This window comes from Aptenodytes patagonicus, chromosome 5 (assembly GCF_965638725.1).
Source record: "Aptenodytes patagonicus chromosome 5, bAptPat1.pri.cur, whole genome shotgun sequence".
Taxonomy (NCBI): Eukaryota; Metazoa; Chordata; class Aves; order Sphenisciformes; family Spheniscidae; genus Aptenodytes; species Aptenodytes patagonicus.
The window spans coordinates 15,469,395-15,489,743 of record NC_134953.1 but is presented as its reverse complement, the minus strand read 5'-3'; the positions used below and the strand labels follow the sequence as shown (position 1 = coordinate 15,489,743).

General features: G+C 42.2%; 1 protein-coding gene across 4 annotated transcripts in view; it reads left to right on the top strand.

The window, feature by feature from the left end:
- BLNK (B cell linker) overlaps nucleotides 1–20,349 on the top strand; it is a 106,702-nt gene that overhangs the window by 48,008 nt on the left and 38,345 nt on the right. Inside the window, exon 1 of one of the 4 annotated variants that reach the window (XM_076338808.1) lies at nucleotides 5,529–5,670. The exons of the other annotated variants lie outside the window; for them this stretch is intronic. Coding sequence (XP_076194923.1) covers nucleotides 5,624–5,670 — 47 coding nt within the window. The 5' untranslated portion in view covers nucleotides 5,529–5,623. Of the gene's footprint in view, nucleotides 1–5,528; nucleotides 5,671–20,349 lie in introns of those variants that run through there. 4 annotated transcript variants of the gene reach the window in all.

Here is a 20,349-nt window from a genome sequence, read left to right as displayed (position 1 = left end):
TTTCAACCCTGTGAAATCCTAGAAGTTCAGAAATGGCAACTGAGAGCCAAGGCTGTACCTACGCACTGGCTTGGACTTTCCATACTCTTTCCTGCAGCTTGATTGCCCATCTCTCCTGTGTGCCACAGGTCCTGCCTGGGCAACATTCCTAGGGCTTCTTGTCATGCAGAGGAGGCTATGGACAGCTGCTGTTGCATCGCTGAGCCTCACCCCGCCATGCAGCCAGGATGTGGCTTCAGCTGCCAACCCAGATCAGGAACTCAAAAAGGCCCCTAGGTTCCCTAGACTAAACACAGTCATAATCTGTAATCCACACTAAGACAATGGCATGAATGGTCTCCATAAAAAGGTGTCAGCATCAAAGCTTATGAATTTAAAAGGAAGATATGTACAGCTGATATTATATAATACTTAACATTGTAATAAGAATATTAGTGGTATTAGTAGCTTCATCAGAATCCCTGACAAACCCAAAATCATCATACAAACCATGTACTGGAAGGTATGAGAGCATTAATTTCAGTGGAAATTGGAAAAAGCAGTCATCAGAGGAGTCAGAGAGAAACCTTCAGCCAAGAAAAACCATCAGTCTTGTCAGTGATAGCAGTCAAACTCTGGATTTTGCCTAACGGTTTCTCTACAACAGTTGGCTTTGTATGAAGATGCTTGTTCTCATCTAGGAACACCACTTACCAAGGACTAAAATGCTTCAGACAAGTCTTCTGAACCCTGGTTTCTGTGCTACAGGAGTTTTCTATCTACTCAGAGAAGGAAAGTCAAACCATAAATGATCTTAACAATAGGGTATAGAAAACTCCCTGAGTGAACAGGAAATATCTGGCAATTCACAGCAAATTTTGACCAAATGAAGGTAGGATGCTCACAGTCTCAGACACAATTTGTTCTGGTTTTGACCATGCCTTGATGGCCTCACGGCTCTTAAATAGAAACCAGAACATGCCACCAGAGCGAGGCAGCATGTACGAGGAATGAGCCGGCAGGAAATAAACAGCAGAAAATAGCAGAGGGGGTAAGAAATACTTTTAGTTTCTGATAGTATACAAGATAAAGAATTTGCTTTTTTAAGTCTTTTTATTTATAAGCATAAATGGAGAATTACATAGTCATATTGGGAGAGGATCAGAGAGACAAACCCAGGCTAAGCCACAACACTTGCAGTGATGAGGAAATTATGTTGCAACAGTCAGTGGCATTTAGAAAACCTGTCCAAGCATTTAGAAGGTCTTTTCCAAAATTTCAAGGCATTTTGGGGATCAGAAATAAAAATAAAAAAGCATGCATATTCTGTGAACCATCCTGCCAAGGGAATTTACTGGCAAATCCTGCATTACCTGTGTTAAGTAATGGTGCCAGGAATTTATCCTGTATCTTTTGTAGCCATATACAGGAAAATAAAGTTAGTGGCTATCTACGTAATCACAAAAATAGCAGAGTCTGTGTGAATGTGAGTTCTTAAAATATTAGATAAGAAAATACCATTTAGGTAAAGGGCTTGAATGATGATGCTCCAGAAGACCAGTACTGTGGGAACACCTCTGCAAAAAGTCTCATCCAAGACGTCAACATATATTCTCCTGGGATACCATTATGCCCCACACCCCTGGGACCTGTCCCTCAGCTGGGCAGCACAGGCTGGTCCAGGCTGCCAGGCCATGTCTCAGCAGGCAGCAGCACTTGCCAGCTGGTGACCGTGCGTCCCACACGTCCCCACTGGTCCCAGATGTGCCAGGGAGCACGGAGGTGGCACAGGCATCCCTCAAAACAAATCCCCCTCTGCCAAGAACGGCACTCGTGGCTGGGGAGGAGGGTTTCATGTTAACCATCACTATGGTCAAGATGACACCCACGTGGTAAAACAAATCCCAGTTCCTCTTTGGCATTGCATGAGGGACAGTTGCTGGGGTTACAACTACAGAAATAGCATGACATTATGTTCGCTGCGTGGCTCAAATCTGCCACCGCCTCCAGGCCCTCCCAGGGCTCCTAAAGAGGAAGGCAGGGTGTTTCCTGGAGTGGGGGTTAGTGAGGCCTTGGCCCCCCTCCAGCCTGGGCCCCCAGAGACACCGTTTTGGGGTGATGAGTAACGCTGGAGGGACAGAGGAACTGCTGCCACTCACCTGCCCCGTCCCTAGTGCAGGTCTGCAGGGCCGTCCTCGCCAGCTGCAAACTGTGGTTTGCTCCTCTCCGTATGGACTATACAAAAACCCTCTTGACCACAGACAGGATCAGTCCCAATATGGGCCAGCAGTTTGGACTCTGAAACCACCTGCTGGGCAAAAAGAAGAGGCCTAGGGCTGTTTGGAGGGGCTTGGGTGTGTTCTTCTTTATTTAAGGTTTTTCTCTAGTGGTTGTCCTATCTTGTTGCACCCAACCAAGCCTCCTCAACACCAGGATAGATGGCCAGACAGGCTGATTTGGAGGCAGATCAGAAAGATGTAAGCGGGCTGTAGTCATTTTCTGGTGAGGCTACACTATTTAGATCCAGATGTTTTTGATGCATGTACACATTTAACATAGGGAAGAGGAGGAATTTCACTGTAACTAGAAGGCTTTGTTTGACATTTTGGTGGCTTCCTTCTCTTAATTTCAGGACTTTGCCTGCACTTGACTCTCCATTGTTTTCCCAGGAACAGCATATTCCAAGGTGGCCAGGGGAAACCACTCTCTCAGGTGCCTTGGGTTTAAGATAACTGTGGGCTACTGGGTCCTGTACATGCTTTTTGGGAAGTGGCTAATTTATTCTTTGCCCATGTTCTGCATGAGCAAAGACAGCCGGCTGAGGCCACATCCCCTGGTACTAATGACCTCTGCTAATTCTAAGCCAGGACTCTTTTCTCACCAAGAAAAATTCCCAGTGCCGGTGTGTCTTGGTAGGAGTGGATATAAAGGGAAGTACAATATGCCCTGTGTAAGCATTCAGAGGGCCAAGGCTGTGAGGACAAGCATTTACCTCCTTTCCCTCTACTGCTTTCCAGATAGGTAAAAACAAGCCCTGATGGTGTAGTAGAAAAGGGTTTGGGTTTTTTTGGCTACAAACTGCTCGTAGATATTAAAGTGAAGCAGGGCTGTGTATTGGGCCTTGTGTGCGCATGGAAGAAGCAAGCAGGTTGAGGTATGACCAGTGGACAGGCCCCACAGCAGATGCCACAAAATCTCACGAACAAGTCTTGTGCAGTGGAGACTTTCTTAGGAGTAACTTCCTGGCAGCAGTACCAGCCTAAGCAGTCACACACCCTATTCCTCCCACCCCATGCTGCACCCTCACAAACATCTGTGCACTGAATCAAATCAAGGAACCAATGCAGTTAAACCCCCCTTTTTTGTGACTTTTTGCTAGATCGTTTGTAGTGGACTCCTTCCCCAGTGCGTTTCACTGCACAGCTACACAAACACGCGAGCCAGCAGATCACAGGGATGAGAGATCCTGCATGAGCCGCACTGTCACCGAGCCCTGAGCGCAGGGGACTTGGGGACTGCCCTGAGCACGAGGCATCAGCAGCAGCCCCTTCCCGGGAGCAGCGAGCTGACAGCGCTGCAAGGACAGGCGTGAAAGCCCTCCACACCAGGCATTGCAAAGCATTAAAACTAACCCTGTAAACTGTTGAGTCGGGAAGAAACAAGGCGAAACCAGCACGGCAGTGCAAATGTCAGTCTGCCACCAAAGATCTCAAAGGGAAACGATCTGAGATTTCTGCGACAGTCAGGCAAGAGGCAGTTATGTGAGAGAAATCACTGCATGAGCCTACTGAGTAGATCCCGTATTCTGATACATGTTTAGGTATAGCGGGAAGATTATATAAGGAAAAAGTAAAGCGACACGGCAATTTATTTACACCCACTTCTTCACATTGCCAGAGTGTTAATTTTAACTAATTCGAAATTAATATAATTTTCAAAATAACTTTTAGGGACTAAAACCGCAAAGGTGTTGTCCAGTTCACAACCAGATACAATGCAGGGTGGAATTCCAAAGTTTTGTGCAGTAAACGACATTCAACATTATTATGTTATTCCTTAAAGCCCACAAACTTTATAAGATACCCCAAAAAGGGCAATTTATTCACTATAGGCCCTCCCTAGAGAAATACTGTATGCAAATATCGAGTGATTTCCATGTTGAAAGCTCAGAGACCAAAAATGTTAGGCATGCCAAGATCAGAGCAATATTGTTATCAAAGACACAAATCTCGTGGCAGGCTGTTTCCCCAGAGTCATCTGCACTAACCAGGAAAGTCTGTTTTGCTGCTACATTTTAACAAGAAAAAACTATAGTCAGTCCAATCTGGGGAGGAAACACATCCATGTGAAAATCTAGCCTAAGTGGCAATGAAAGTCTCCCCAAGAAACAACTTTGGGTGTCCTCAAAATATCTTGTACTCATCAAAACATTAACATGATGCAGATGTACATTTTTTAAAAAAGAACAAGTAGGTTTCCTGCCTAGAGCGGTCTTAGCTTATAAACTAAGCTGCAGACAGGCCAAAGATACAGAAAGAGAGCAACAAGAGTCATCCTCCAAAGGTGCAGAATTCAAATTAATCAGCACTTCAGGATAAAGGCTGAACACAAATGTCTGCTTACATTGCCCCTCAGAAGCAACCAGCTGCCTATAAAGTTCATCTTTACAGAGGAAAAAATGGTTAAGCCCAAGACTAAGCAAAAAAAACCCAGGCTGAGAGATATCAGAGCCATAAAACACAGATCAGCTGCCTACATCTTGGGTGGGAACAGCCTCGCCCTGTGTCCCTGGAAGGATCAGGGTTTGATCCTGCCTTAGTTTAAGAAACAGCGTGAGGAAACGTTTGGGGTTTTTTTTCCTTACAGTTATATTCAAAAGGATAGGGATAACAGGATGGTTTTCTCTAGCATTGCTGGAGAACCTCGGGGAAGGGAAAAGTTCCCACGGCAGCGTGTTGCTACCTGGCACATCTTCACCAGGAAGCGCAGAGGAGTGGGGAAGAGAGGGGAGGCAAGCGCCTGCATCGGTCCCCGCAGCCTGCAAAGTCACCTGGGGCTGGACACGCCGCTGAGCGCGGGTTACCTGGCCCTGCCACTGCCCACTGAAGCTTACCTAAATCTAACCCGCTGTAAAACCAGGGGATCCGAACTGCTGGCCCACCTTTCTCCGAGGCCAAGCCAGTGCTTCCCTAAGGCGCTCCGAAAGGTCTGACGGGAGGAGCGGATTAGCGAGGCCTCGCGTTTCCATTTCCAAAGGCTCCACCTCGGCTCCCGGTTCCGCAACCACCTGTGCGCGCCGCCGGACGGGGCGGGGGCGGGCGGCGGGGCCGGGAGGGGCAGGGCCGGCCCGGGCGCCCCGAGCACCGGGTCCCTCCTCTGCTAGCGCCTGCGGGTAGGACGGAGAGAGGCTTCAACAGCCCGGCACGGCCACGATTTAACCCAGCGGAGGCATTATTGGCAGACTCGTTTCCGTCGCGCTCCGAGTCACGGCACTAGGAGGGAGCCGTGCCGTGCCGTGCCGTGCCGTGCCGTGCCGTGCCGTGCCGTGCCGTGCCGTGCCCGGCAGGAGGAAGCGGCCGCGCCGGCAGGTGCCGGGTCGGGACGAGCGCAGCGTGTCCCGGCGGGTGCCGGCGCAGCGCGGAGCATGGACAAGCTGAACAAGCTGACCGTGCCGGCCGGGGAGAAGTTCAGGTAGGGTCTGGTCCGCTCCCGCTCTCCTCCGCGAGTGGGGAGCGGGGCCGCGCGGGGGCTCCTGCGGGCAGGGAGCCGGGCGGGGAGGGGTGACAGGGAGCCGCTTTCCGCGCGGGAGTTGGGGGGGACTGGGAGACTCCGAGGCACAAGGAACTTGGCAGAAGCTTTAGAGTAAAACGGAGTTATTACTGGTCGCCAGGGCGGCGCAGCGAAGTGCGGGAGGTAAATCCAGGTCTGGAGCAGTTAATCGGACGCAGATTTCAAAGCAACGTGTGTCTGTTTCATCTGCAGTGAAAAGAAGAGTATTTTTAAAGTGTCTGTTTTCAAAGCTGTAAGAAAATAGTCTGTGACTCACTAAGATGTATGAGCCTTATGCAAATGAGAAAAATTTAATTAATTGCTTAATGGCTTAATCAGACTGTCCTATGAAGATGGCTTTTGCAGTTAAGTTCTGTAGTATTTCCTAATCTTCGAAAGAACTGGTGGAATAGAGGGAACTGGAAAACGGGAAATGTTCCTAAGTAAAGGAGAACAATGTTAAATACAGGGTTTGAGAGAAAAAAAGCTGAAGCTGACCATTACTGAGATATTTTTAGTGTGACTTGATTGTGCTGGTGGAGTTGGCACCTCAAGGCTCTTTCATCGTGACTTCCCCCCCCACACCCCCCAGTTAAAAGAAGTCCTGTTTCAGATTAAAGTAGCATAGAAACTTTTTCTTCCCCTGAAAAATAAGAACGAAATACTGAAAAACATTTTTTCCTAAAATAACTCTTACTTAAGCAGTTGATACTAAGTTATAAACCGTTCTCAAGTCTCTCTCCCTCTCCCCAGAAGCCTTCATGCAAATCAGAATAATCCCTTGTAAAGCTAATTTTGATGGAATGGCATTTCTTGATATCTACTCTTTCCATACTGTTGAAATATTGGGGGGGGGTGTACTTGAAGAGCTGCAGTGACCCTTATATTCCTCAGCCAGGCACACCTAATAAAAGCCTAGCAGACTGCATCCTACAGCCCAGGCAAGAACTCTGTGGAAGGCTCAATGGACAGGGGGAAGAAGACAGTGAATTCCCTCGTGGTCTGCAGTTTGTCACCTTAAATAATCTAAAATGGTCTAAATGGTGTCAGGGCTCAATGTTGGTCTGAACTAGCTATCTCAAGATAATAAGCTGAGGGATACGATGGAAAGCTTGATGCCATCAAGACAGTTACTGGTATGTAAAGAAGTAAAACACACACTCTCTGCTGTGATAAAATTGTAGCTAGGATGCATCTTCTGCACTTTTGCAAGTGATTAAAGCAAGATTACTTTCAGTATACAGAGGGGGTCTGCATACGAGGGTTATAACGGTCCACAACTTGTTTGTGAACTGAATCAAAAGCCCTAAACCAAAAAGGCAGCCATCACACCCCTGCTGCATCTTTACACTGGCTGACACTCTTCATCTTGTCTGAAGTTTTAATATTGTTGTAAAATAAGGAAGAGGAGGAGGTAGCTCTGCTTTCCTGTATTATCTTGAAGTATTAAAAGTTACTTTTTCTCTCCTCCTCATGGCCAATTCACCCTAGTTGTGCGAGGAACGTAGGAGCACGCATTTCTCAACCATGTGAGTGTTCTCACCACATGCAGTGGAAATGCACGCATGCTTCAATTTGAGCATGTCATAATACCTCCTTAGACAGAAACCTGGGTATTTGGCTACATGGCCTTACTACAGTATCAGGATTTTAAAAGCTTAAGGCAGAGCTTTCCATGAGTACGTATTCATAGTGTAAATTTAGGAGAGATGTGCAAATATAGGACGAGACCAGCATAACATGGCGGCAGCCTTTTCTTCCTTCTTTGAAACAGCCGAATACCCCCCTGCGCTACATGACTTGTTCACAGTGCAGTGGACTTCCTAATGCAGCCTCCTATCTGCATGGAAGACACATAGATGGTTCACAGTTTGTACTGAATGTTACATGAACGAAATGGTTACGTTAAAAACCTACCTTCCTCCATATGCCAAGATGCAATGCCAAGAAATATTCCTACCAAACAGAGTTTCAATTGGTGTAATTATAGTTGACATTTTTCTAAAGGCAGCTTTCTTAAAATTTCTGCTTTGTAGCAGCAAAAATTAAAGTAGCACTGCTGTTGAGTGAGTGTCCGAGAGTAGGGCTTCTGATTTTTTTTGAGTGTAGACCTGAAAAACTAGATATTATGTGGTTTTGCTGAGCTCATCTATTCTCCATGGGTATATTTGAGCTACCAGACCTAGCTTTTTGTTGCGTTAGCAAGTCTTATGTCAGATCTGAATTCTTAAAATATTCCATTTGTTTGTTTATTGCAACAATAAGAACTGTAAGTGTTCTTCTGTGCCTCTTTAACTACCGTGTTGTGGTAGGGACATTGTTTGCAGTTAAGTCACTCAATTAACTTTAATATCAGTTGGACAGGAATGCTGGAACTTCATGGAATTCCAGTATTATTTTTATATAGTGTTTGGTATAAGGTAGGCACAGTATTACACAAGTATTCCCTCGGAGTACATCGTGTGTTCTGATTGCTTCCATATAGTCAGGAAAAATTAATTCCAAGGCTTGGTTATTTATCATGAGAAATTAATTTATGTGGTGCATACAAATAATTTGGTACTTTGAATGTTTTTCTAAAGTGTGGAGTGAATACATGAGCGATAGCCATGCTGCCATGGCAGGCTCTAGTGTGCCTTGATTTCAGCCTGAACTTCAGAAAAAAAAATTGTGCTGCAAATGTATACATAAATAGATGCACTCATAATCAGGGATGGTAGGTGGCAAAGGTAACAGGAAGTTAGCAACGCAAAAGATACAGCACTAAACTTGCAGACTCTTGTGGTTCAGCTTCCTTAGACTATGAGCCTATGATTCCTGGTCTTTAAATAATTTCTAGCTGCTATATATGACTGTTACTGCCTCTCTTCAGACTTGCTGCATTTTTTTAATTATGACCACAAACCTTAATAATGACCCTCTGCTCATAGCTGTCTTTAGCTGTGTATGACAAAGTCCTTTTCAAAGGCATCATTACCATCACCACTGCAGTGACGGGCAAACCATGGCACAAACCAGAAGTGCACCACATGCTTTCACTTGCCTAAGGTCATACAACCAACAACTTCCAGATTGTAAACAGACTCTTCCAAGAGCACAGTTTCATGTTAATTTCAGATGAATTTGCAGCATTCATTAATTCATTAATTTGCAGCAGTTCTTCCCACCAAAAAAAACCCCTTAAAATCACTATCTCCAACCGTAACTCCCAAATGAAAAGCAAGTGGAAAAAAAGCAACTGACTTTTTCTCTCAAAATGTGTCAGTTTATTTGCAATATTTTGTTTTAACATCCCTTGCTAAACAGGAGGGTTCAAGTCCTAATTCGATTAAAACCAAGAGGAGTTTCCTTAAGGCCTGAATGTCTCTTAGTTGTCTATCAAATTTGAAGGTATTTATGGTCTTTACTAATTTTCTACTGATAGAGATAGCTTGACTGTAACTACTAGGTCTTTTCTTTACCAGAGGATTTTCTGGTGCTGTTTCCTCTTGAAAGTGTATAAGCAGAAAATTAATTCATTTGGGAGTGTTTTATCATAGGGAATATTTACTTTTTGAGAAAATGAACGGGGAATATCTGAACATTAGTTTTGCACTGTAAGGAAAATATTTTATTACAGTAGTTCTACTAATACCTGTTAATAGTTAATTGTAGCAAACAGACTTGGAAACTTAATCTGTTTTTTCAAGTCAAATTTTAACATAGTTTATTGCGTCAATGGACTTGAACAAGACAAAAGAACAAAAATAAACTCAGGCAGGAAAGAAACTGGAGTTTCAAAGTAAGCTAGAGAATGCTCCCCATGACAGACCTGGGCACCAAAGTCCACATCCAACTTTAACATCTTTTCCCCTTTTTAGTTATACAGACTTCGGAGGAGAGGCTATGCAAATGCCCAGTTACCTGTACACCGCTCAGTGGTCTAAAGGCCCAAATCAGAATTGTTCCACATAGAAGGGGTTGGTCTGGAAAAATCTAGTTGTTCATCGCTCTCTCTTCTTCACGAGTCATGGCCCCCTCACTTCTGCTCTTCTACCTGCTCTGTTCTTCTCCTCTTTCTAGCAAAAATCTAATCTGCCTCCACCCTCAGGCGCTAAGGATGTAACAGCCGTGAAGGTCTTCTGGGACACCACCCGTTGCCACCTCCAGCAGCCTTCTGTCTCAGCTTCCAGTTTCTCCTGACAGCTTTCCACTGTGCAGAAACACTTTGTCACGACAGTAGTTTTTGTGGTGCACCCACATTTTATCCCAACAAAATGTAGGCTGAATGTAGGTCACATGAAATCACAGTGCCAACAGTGTGCAGTCTTTACAGTTGAGTTTCACAGGCACGGGGGAAAAGGAGATCAACAGCTACATTTGCCGTGCTGATGAGTACACACAAAAGTTCTTTCTGTAGGATTGTTAGGTCCAGTTTGCCATACAAAGCATGGGATTGTGATTAAATTATAAAGCTGTATAATCTCTCTTTCCTCTAGCTTTCTGTCAGCTTAAAGAGTTCATGAATCAATCTCACCTCTGGACTTTGGAATGGACTGAGATACGAAACGCAAACTTCCCCAAATACTGCTGTAAAAATCCCTTCTTTCACCCCCAGTGTGACTTCTCCAGTCAAATCCTCCTGTTGCTTCTCCCTTCGCCCTTGCTTCAGCATAGCGTAGCCTCCACCCCTTCTATATTTGTCCTCCTTTCTTCCCTTCTCTCCACACAAGCATTTCATGATAAGAATCCCTTTAAAGTTCTTTTTTCTCGCTTATCATCCTTCTTTCCAGCTATGTCATCCTGCCTGGACCAATCTCCAAGCTGCCCTCTTCATAAAAAAAACCCCAAAACAAACAAACAACCCCCCACCCCCCCCAAACCACTACTTTTTTTTTTTTAACCTAAATTGCCACATAGTAAATTATTCTCATACAGAATTTCCTGCCTGTGATGCTGTTTATAGAAAAGTGTGTTTAAATGTGAGTGTGATCTACCTATGTTTTAAATGAAAATATTGCAATGTGGACAAAATGATGCGGTGTAATATTGAAACTGTGGTGAAGAGCCCTGGTTCAATCTCTGTATGTAGGTCGCAGTCTAAGAGTATAGTCTGTTCACAAGATCAGCTATGCTTATATAGTACCTATAGTTTCATTCTACTTGTGCTGGCAAAGTTGTTCAGTTACTGGCATAGCTTATTCCACCACTGCCTCATATGCACACTCTTGCAAATAAAATTAGGTCTTCTAGTGATATTGCAGTTTTGCCAAAATAACTGTCCACAGTAGGAACATTTGCCAACTACAGCAATCACAAATCATATCATGTTAGGCCTGTGACTGTCAGTTATTCAGCAAAAGCTAGTAATATAGATTGGATCTAAAGACTAGCTTTTTTTTTTTTAAGTCAAATAATAAATGACCAATAGCCAACCAAATAACCCAATAAATTAATTTTCTTGGCCATGGAAAAAAAAAAACATTCCAGTAAACTTGGCGTAACCATTTTTCACTGTTAGTTTAAAACTATACCCCATACAGCTGTGCAGAGGGCTTGATATTAAATCATAATATGATGTTGCAGGTACCCAGTGATATGTTGATCCCAGAACAAAACAGTTTTGTGTAATACAGCATCATTCAAAACCTACGTACTGCACACTACATTATAATGTGATAGATGCTTTTCTTTTGGAAGGCAAATATGACAATCATAAAATGTTGCAAAAAAGCCCCCCACACCATTACGGCTTGTGTCAGCATATGGAAAAAACATTAGACTATCAAGAGGGGGGAAAAAAAGAGTTCCCACATTGGTAGAAACTGCTATAAATACCTCTTTATTTGAAAATAAGTATTGTTTTTTAGTGCCTTCCTTTCTCACCTTGGAAAATGCCTCTGCTATTTGATTATCTCTCTGAGAGCTGTCTGATAGTCTTGGGAAGCAAAGCTCCTGTAAGTCAACAGTTGAAAAAGTTAATCAAGAGTAATGGAATCACATTTTAGTTCTGCTTTTGGTGAATTTAGTTTTGGAAAACCATTTAACCTGATCAAAAATCCTGACTAACCATATTCAGGGTTGTAATAGGCCAGACAAGGTATAACTGAAATGTTTTTAAATATCCTAAGAATTCCATTATTTTTGCTTTCGGTTTATAGGGTGAGTGAAATCTGGAGTTTCAACACTGCGGGCAGTTCCAGCATTGTGACCAAACCTAGAGGAAAAAATAAGATTTCTATTATCTGCAGAACAGAAACTGAAAAAATCACAATTTGTAGAGCTGAGATCATTTTACTTAACATTAACAATGTTACATTAACTGAAATTTTTGACATTTAAAAAATGTGAATGTTTCCTTTTAGTTTGTTGGACCAGTATAGTTCAGGATTAAACTGTGCTTCTCCACTGTAGCACACTACTGTATGCACGCTGCAATGAGGGAAATTTGTGACCCACTCTATTTGACGTATTTAATGGAAATGCCTCAAAACTACTCTTTCATATGTAGAATGTGACTGCAGGAATCAGTCAAAAGTAATTTTTAGCCATCTTCAGATGGCTAAATCATCTTTTGCGGATGATTTATAAGTCCCTCATCATCAGAAAAGAAAGAACATATCTGCTTACTACGTAGTTTTTTTTCTTATACGTTTTGTGTGGTTTCTGAAATGATTGCTGCATTAGAGGATAATTTGGTTTTATAGTCTTCTAGTACTTTATACACTTTTAAGTACCCTAAAGCATGTTACAATGATAGATAAGCAAATATCTCTTTTAGAAAGCAAATATCACTGGTTTTATGTGCTCAGCAGACAAGAAAATTGAAAAACTGATGGAAAAGAATGGCTGAAAGTGATGGTATTTTCTCATTTGGCTTTAGGGAACTATCTTAGATTTTTGGTAGACTGTGGAGGACTTTACATACTATTTAAATAAGTTTGTTTTGTGATGGCCATATGTCGTGGTTTAACCTCAGCCGGCAACTAAGCACCACGCAGCCGCTCGCTCACTCCCCCCCGGTGGGATGGGGGAGAGAATCGGAAGGGTAAAAGTGAGAAAACTCGTGGGTTGAGATAAAGGCAGTTTAATAGGGAAAGCAAAAGCCACACATGCAAGCAAAGCAAAACAAGGAATTCATTCACTACTTCCCATGGGCAGGCAGGTGTTCAGCCATCTCCAGGAAAGCAGGGCTCCATCACGCGTAACGGTTACTTGGGAAGACAAACGCCATCACTCCAAACGCCCCCCCCTTCCTTCTTCTTCCCCCAGCTTTATGTACTGAGCATGACGTCACGTGGTATGGAATATCCCTTTGGCCAGTTTGGGTCAGCTGTCCTGGCTGTGCCCCCTCCCAGCTTCTTGTGCACCTCCAGCCTGTTCAGTCAGTAGAGCATGGGAAGCTGAAAAGTCCTTGACTAGTGTAAACACTACCTAGCAACAACTAAAACATCGGTGAGTTATCAACATTGTTCTCACCCTAAATCCAAAACACAGCACTGTACCAGCTACTAGGAAGGAAATTAACTCTATCCCTGCTGAAACCAGGACACCATAGTAAATGACTGAGGGGTAAAGGAAGCTTGGAAATTCTGTTAGCATCTTTATTCCTAATCTGTTAGTATATACATTTTGGACAAGTTCATTTTCCAGATGTAAGCAAAGCCAGACATACAATGCTACAAGTTTATGACCTCAGCATAAGTTATATACAAGACAGTAAATACTTTAGAAAGAAATAAAATAATGCATCCTGAGGCAATAATATGAAAAACATGAGTATATATTTTTCAAGCTTAATGCAGGGGCAACTAGGTGAAGTAGGCTATTAACACAAGTGGCTATACTATATGGCTAGATGGTTCCTTCATGTTTTAAAATACAGACACTATAGGCATCTCTGCAAGAAGCACAGAAGCAGCGAAGCGCTACTGAAGCTGTAGTTACGTGGCCAGTTTAACTTAGCATAAGTTTGAGTTGCTGCCAAAAGGGTAGGTCCCTTTCTTTCCACCCTCCCAATGCCCCTGCTCGCCCTGTCACTCGTCTCCGCCCTCACACTGGCACTAGGGTTCCCATGACCATGTGATGAAGCTGGATCTAATCCTGCTGATATCTAAATTGGCAAAAGAAAAAAGAAGTAGGTAGTTTCCCAGCTGGAAGTTCCATGATTCATCATAGCTGGGTAAGCACGGAGGGCAGAGAAGAGCAGAATTTCCCCTTTCAGTGGCAGCCCATGTGGGCTCCATTAAAGTGACTGTATAACCCTAGGGACCAAAATACTTCTCCAAAGTTCTAACAAAACTTGATAGACTTCAATACAAAATGAACAAAACTGATAGATCCATGAGTAACCTCTATTAGATCCCTGCCAGTGCCAACCCACATCCATGGTGGATATGACGCTTCTGTAGCTTGAGCAAAAACACTTTCAGCCTAAGTACAGCAGTGGTTCTTAGTCTTCATCAGATGTGTCAAAAATGTGTCCATTTCCCTGTACCCCTATCATCTGGATTCTAAACAGCTGGTAAAATCACTTCAGCTAAAGGGAATTTAATGCTGAAGGCATTCAGTTTAATAATTTATAATAATTTAATGCTAAAGGCATAAAATACAACATCTGTAGTTTTTGCTATAAGCATTACATGACTTGAGCAAAAATACACAGAGGAAATGAGTTGCTACACTTCAGTTGCTCATAGGTAAGAAAAAAATTGAAAGTCAAAAAAAAGTTACGCTTTAGAGAGGAAAAAGAGAGAGTTCCCGTCTCCTTCCAACTGGGGCATTCCTGTAGAGAAATTGCCTGAAAGAGGGAAAAATCTTGTCAGAGAATGGAAGAGGAAGTACTGGGCCATAAAGGACAGTAAAAACCATGCTGAAAGTCCAGTTATGGGGGGGTTTTCCTTTACTCTTATTCATGCTGAGCAAGTATGAACAGAACCAATAATGCAATCCTATTAAGACAAATTTTGGCTCTACAAAAAGCAATGCAAATTTATAAAAATCCTAAAATTAGTGATTCTCTTAACTTCTTACATCTACTCATATAGAACCTATATACATAAAAGCTACTGTCTTGGAACCAATCTTAGTGACTTGTGAACACTGGGCAGCATTAAGATATCTGGGGTTGTTTTGTCTCTAGGAGTAGGCTAATGGGAGTGTCTGAAGTTGAATGCCATACCTAGAAGCTCTGCTCTGCTTTATTTGGCTGTCAGAGCACTATTTGGTATAGCAAATGCAGACCATTATGCATATAAATGAACTTTTGGCTTAAGGAGAAGAGTTAGAAGCTGTTTAGAAAAGCCCCCCTTTTCTCTAGTGCACACGGCGCCTTGCCTTCAAACTATTGAGCTCAAAGTTTTCCAGCCCATTGAGAAAGCACACCCTTTTTTTTTTTTTTTTAATCCTTTCACAGTCTATGAACTTACTGGATTAAAAACACTATGTTAGAAATGTATTTTAGTAGCAATCTTAAATGACACAAAGACACTGATGAATACTGCACTCAGATCATGAAATAAATTTATTCATCTCGTGTCAGTGCTTATGTGCCCACATTAGCGAGACCTTAACACAAAATTTAAGTACTTATCTAAGTTTAAGGTAGTTGAAGTTAAATGTATGCTTAAATATCTGGCTAAATTTTGGTCAAGCCCGTTACATAGTTAGACACAGACTTTTTCAATGTCCTTCAAAAGGTGACCAGAACTAGAATGGCAGGTTTGAAATTCATGGAAGAGGTATAAGAGGAGGAAAAAAGAAGAACTCACTCTGTTGGAACACGAAATCAAAATTCAGCTTTCTGTGTTCAGTTCACTCTGTTTTCTTACTTGTTCATTTACTTTCATGCCCTTCATGTGACTGTAACACACTTTCAATCTACATGTCTGCAGGAGTGACAGAAATTTTATCTCACCTTTCAAAAATGCTTGTAAAATTGTGACTAAAAGTAATGTTACCACTGACAGGTGATAATTTTTTGGGTCTGTACCAAGTCCTGTCTTTATTCACTTCCCTGCAATGACTTTGTTCTTCCTCTTTTTGGTGAAATATAAAAACCACTTTACTCTCTTAAATTTCTGTCCTTGCTCTCCTTCACCTACCAGGCTGTAGGGTAGTAGTTCTTCAGCGCTCAGTTAGTTTTAACTGGAACAGTATTTTAGAGTAACCTAATACATTTAGTTTCCTTCTGCTGCTTGCAAACCTTTCAGAAAAATGGAGTAAGCCTTGTGAATGTAGCTTCTGTGTGGGTTTTTTTTTGTTTTTTAATGCATCATCTCACATCCAGACAGCTGGTGCATAAAAGGGATCAGTTAACCAAAAAGACTCAGAACAGAGCAGGTCAGTTACAGAACAGAAAATGTCTTTTAACTTTTTGTGTCAAGAAGTGATGTGCAACACTCACTTAGCATATCATAACAGCTAATTATTCTCTTTACTACTTATAGTATCACGATTATCCAGTTGAGAGAAAGGGGGGAGCAAGCTGGATAAGAGGGAAAAGGTGTCCAAACCTAAAATGCCTTCAGCTTTTATTAAGTATCTATGTTTAAAAAGCTATACTAAGAAGTGCCTGGCCATCACTGCTTTCTGATATTCAAAACCAGCTGTGAAGCCCCCACAAGCAGTAAAGAAAGATAACAGGAACCAGGTCTACTACTCTTTTCTGCTAAATAAAAGAAAAAAGTAATTGCAAAGAATACTGTACAATGTAAACATATGAAATCTTTGGTATTAATATATTGTCCATACATACTGAGAACAAGCCTCAGCCTTGATCTGAAATGAGGAAGCAGTTGCACCAAGTAGTTGCTGTCATTGATAGGGCTTCAGTTGTCTCAACCCCACCAATAAATCTGCATAGGTTCTTTCAATGCGCAGAATTCCCAGTCACCTCAAAGTAATTATACTATTTAATTTCATGTTAGGACTCATTTGTGTCAAAGACTTATTATGCCTTTACATGCTAGGTATTTTCATTTACTCAGTCTGTGTTAGTACTTACTAGTACAAGAGAGATTGACAGCTTCTTTGTGAAGATTACATAGAGGGCATACGAAGATGAAAAGTATAATCAATATTTAGCCTTTCTGTGCTTCTGTGTGTACCACGTAAACACACGCCTGCTCTAATTACGGGGTTTGCCTTTAGACAAAATAGTGGATGATTGAAAAGTGAGCAGAATAGGATGTTATTCAGACTTAAAAAAAAATCAACACGACGAAACTAAACTATTTATAGTCCTTTCCTCTTGTGCATCTCATGAACACAGCAGAAGACAATTCGTTGTTCCTGCTTCCTCTCAGATAGGTGTCTGTAACTGACTTCTCCCCATAAGCAAGCTTCTTTCAACTTTTCTTCACAGCTTTGGGATAGCTTTACAGATAAAGATCAAAGGCTCGATGCCTTCAGCTAATGGTTTGGTGTCACAAGTTACCACCTCCAGCTCCAAACTTCTTCCTCTCCCATCATGAAAGTCATTGCAGGGGGTGGGCTGCGATAAACCCCCAGAGTGGATGAGGGTCAGTAACCCCCTATCCTAGATCAGCAACAACTGAAGCAGTTTATCTGATTGTACCTCAAGAATTTAGCTGTGTTTTTATGCATTATACACACGTAGCGGCCATAGAAAACACCAGCTCCAACCCAGCCAGCTGATGCCAGCCTGCGTTTCCTTGCAAAGGAATTCCACTCTCGCTGTTCCAGGTAGCATATGATTTAGGGGTGCGTGCGTGTGGAGATCTGAAGCACCTGAAGGAGGCCTAACAAGAGGAATTAGGTGCTTTCTGTATTTGGGAATTTCCTTTTGCTTTCTACTGAGCAATTAGAAAGGGCGGTGGAAGGTGGGGGGAGTTGTATATAATTACTTACACAAAACTGGCAAGTAATACGAAATTACATCTTGCGAAGACACTCACCCAGTTCACTGAGATCCATGTTCTTCCACAAAGACTGTGTCAGGAGCACTGTGCGAATGGAAGCCTGTTGTAAGAAAGGTGGTGCTTTTCTTGTTCGTTAATTTAGTTTGAGAAGATAGTCCAAGATAAGAGCTTCAAGCTTTTCAAAATCTCAAGTGGTACTTTTACAAATCCCCTTCCAGGTGAGCAGATTCTGCAACCCCCAGCAAGCAGGAGTCTTCCCCTTTGTCCAGAAACAATAACTTTCTTTCTTAACTTGGTCACCTGCACACCTGTTTATAAAACTAAAAGCTAATAGAAACACAAAATAAAGACCAGCTGGGGAGAAAGCGGTGGAATAATTGTGCTGTGAGATGCAGTAAAGGAGGGGGCTGGGCGTGCTGTTCCTTCTTTAGTTTCATGTTTTAATGTGTTTGGGGTTTTTTTAAATAACAGACATAGCTGTAGTAATTTTTAATTTTCTGCTCTTTAATTTTTGTTTTTCATCTTCTAATAACTTAGCTTTTATTCTCCAAATTCCATTATATTCTTCCTTACTTTGTTTTCTTTTTTGTGGTTCTTTTCTGTAAAACTTTATAACTGAAGCAGGTGGGGGGGCTTGGGGGGGGGGGTGTTTTAAGTCTAAATTTGTACTTACTAAATCCCATTCTAGCTTTCCAATGCTAAGCATTTGAATTTGCCTGAAAAACAAGAAATTTTGGTTTTATGTGATCTGTTATGCTGCCTTTCTCAAGACAAAATGAGGGCTGCACTTACCTACAGTCTTATTTTAGGTGAATGGAGGTAGTAATGGTCTTTAGAAAGTGCCATTTTCTGGACACAGAACTATAGGGTGCCCTGTCAGTGAGAAACAGATGTACCCAAAAAGGTATAAGATCTGAAACTGGAGTGCAAACTGACTGATTTACAGTGTGATGATTTTTTTTTTTTTAATTATTATTATTTTGAAACCAGTTCAACTTTATCAGTTAAAGATCTAACTGACATTAGGAGGAGGAGAAGCAATATGCAGGTCACCTAGTATTGAGTGTGTCAATGTTGCTTACAAAGCTTCCCTTGCAGACCTTCTGTCTGAATATACCCTGTTCAAAATTCTGCCATTTTTCAACTAAAGAAACTGGTCCCAGAGCACAGATAGGGATTTTTCAAGAGGCACAACAGATAATTCAGACAGTCCTGTAAGCACCAGAAATTTAAGGAGGTATAATTCTAGTCCTCCAGATAAACAGAAGTAAGTATGCTTGTAATATAGAAAACTTCCTGTGATTCATTTAAGACTAGTTTTTATTTTGCTACCACTCCCTACTGACGCTGCAGTCAGCCCTGTTTCCAAAAACATTATCAGTACCACTCCCAACTGCAAGCACGCACATCTGTGCTCACAGCCAGATGCACTGAAGCAACTGTGCCCAGTCTTCCCTCCCCGGAGACCGTGTCATATATTCTTACAGCAGAGGGGTGTCGCTTGCTATGGGCTGTCCCTCGCCACGCGGTGTAGGCAGCTGTATAGCACTAACAAGCAGAGTGTGTGCTGAAGGTCCAAAGTACTGGATTCTCTGTGCACAAGTTGGTGAACCGTGCTGTTGGTGCACACAGGAGATCCCGCTCTGTTCCCAGGAGCAGGGGGAGGCCATGGCCACTCAAAAATTAGTCTAAATGGTGGGCGAGTTCCTTATTACACAGATCTGTCTGAAATTAAGACAGACTCCTCTTCCTCAAGTCTGGGGACTCTGTACCTCATCTGACATCTGAGTTGAAAGCTTATTACACGCTTTATTCTTCTTCATGTTGTTTATATTTTTCTTTTTTTAAAAATTATTTTAACTTTGGAAAGCTTTTGTGGGATAGCTTGTATGCAAAAGAGCTGAAAGCTTCCAGCTGTTTGAGAGTGTGGATGTGTCACAGGCCAGGCCCACCCAGCGCCCTTCACTTGACATACGTTCCTCATACGCTGAGCTGTGACCAGATCAAAGAGAGGGTGGGTTTGTTTCATTTTGTTTTATCTCAAGGCAGTTCTGCCAGTCCTTGAAGCACAGCTAGGTATCTTGTGACACAGCAAATCCTTCTGTCAGGGTATATTGTATTTGCAATGGTAAACCTTTCCACCTTCCTTTACGTATGTGTCGCAGCTAGTGACCCCGTTGTCAATACATCTGATAATCCTGATTTGCTGGAGGTCAAAATTGATATGAAAAAGCAACACAGGGTTAAAAAGTGTTTCCTTTTAGGATTCACTGAACAAGTCTTTTTTGTTATTCCCTCCAACATGTAGAATTTCTAATGTATTTGTTAGAAACCTAAAACTTTTTAGAAGCACCTAGAGCCAAGACTTCCCATCTTCTCATCTGCAGAAGTTTGAAAAATCTATTCTGTGTGCAGTGAGTTCCTCAAAGGGTCCCATCCAGTCTGTATCAGTCACAATTAAACTGGATCTCAAAATCGCTATCTGTTGCTGAAAAGTGGTTTCGGACTGTACCTTTATCGGCAAGTCTCATTTTACGTAAAAAGCTCTTAGCCAAGTTGAATGAAGAGTTGGTGCTTGTAGTTAAGAAACAACTCTTAAGTTTGACCTCTTAATTATCTTTAATTAACTGCAATGCAAGGTAAAACTAGCATTACTTATTATTTTCATTTACAATATTAGCTGATTGAGGTCTTTGAATGTTTCTATTATCTGTTCATCCCAAGAGAACAACTAGAGAAT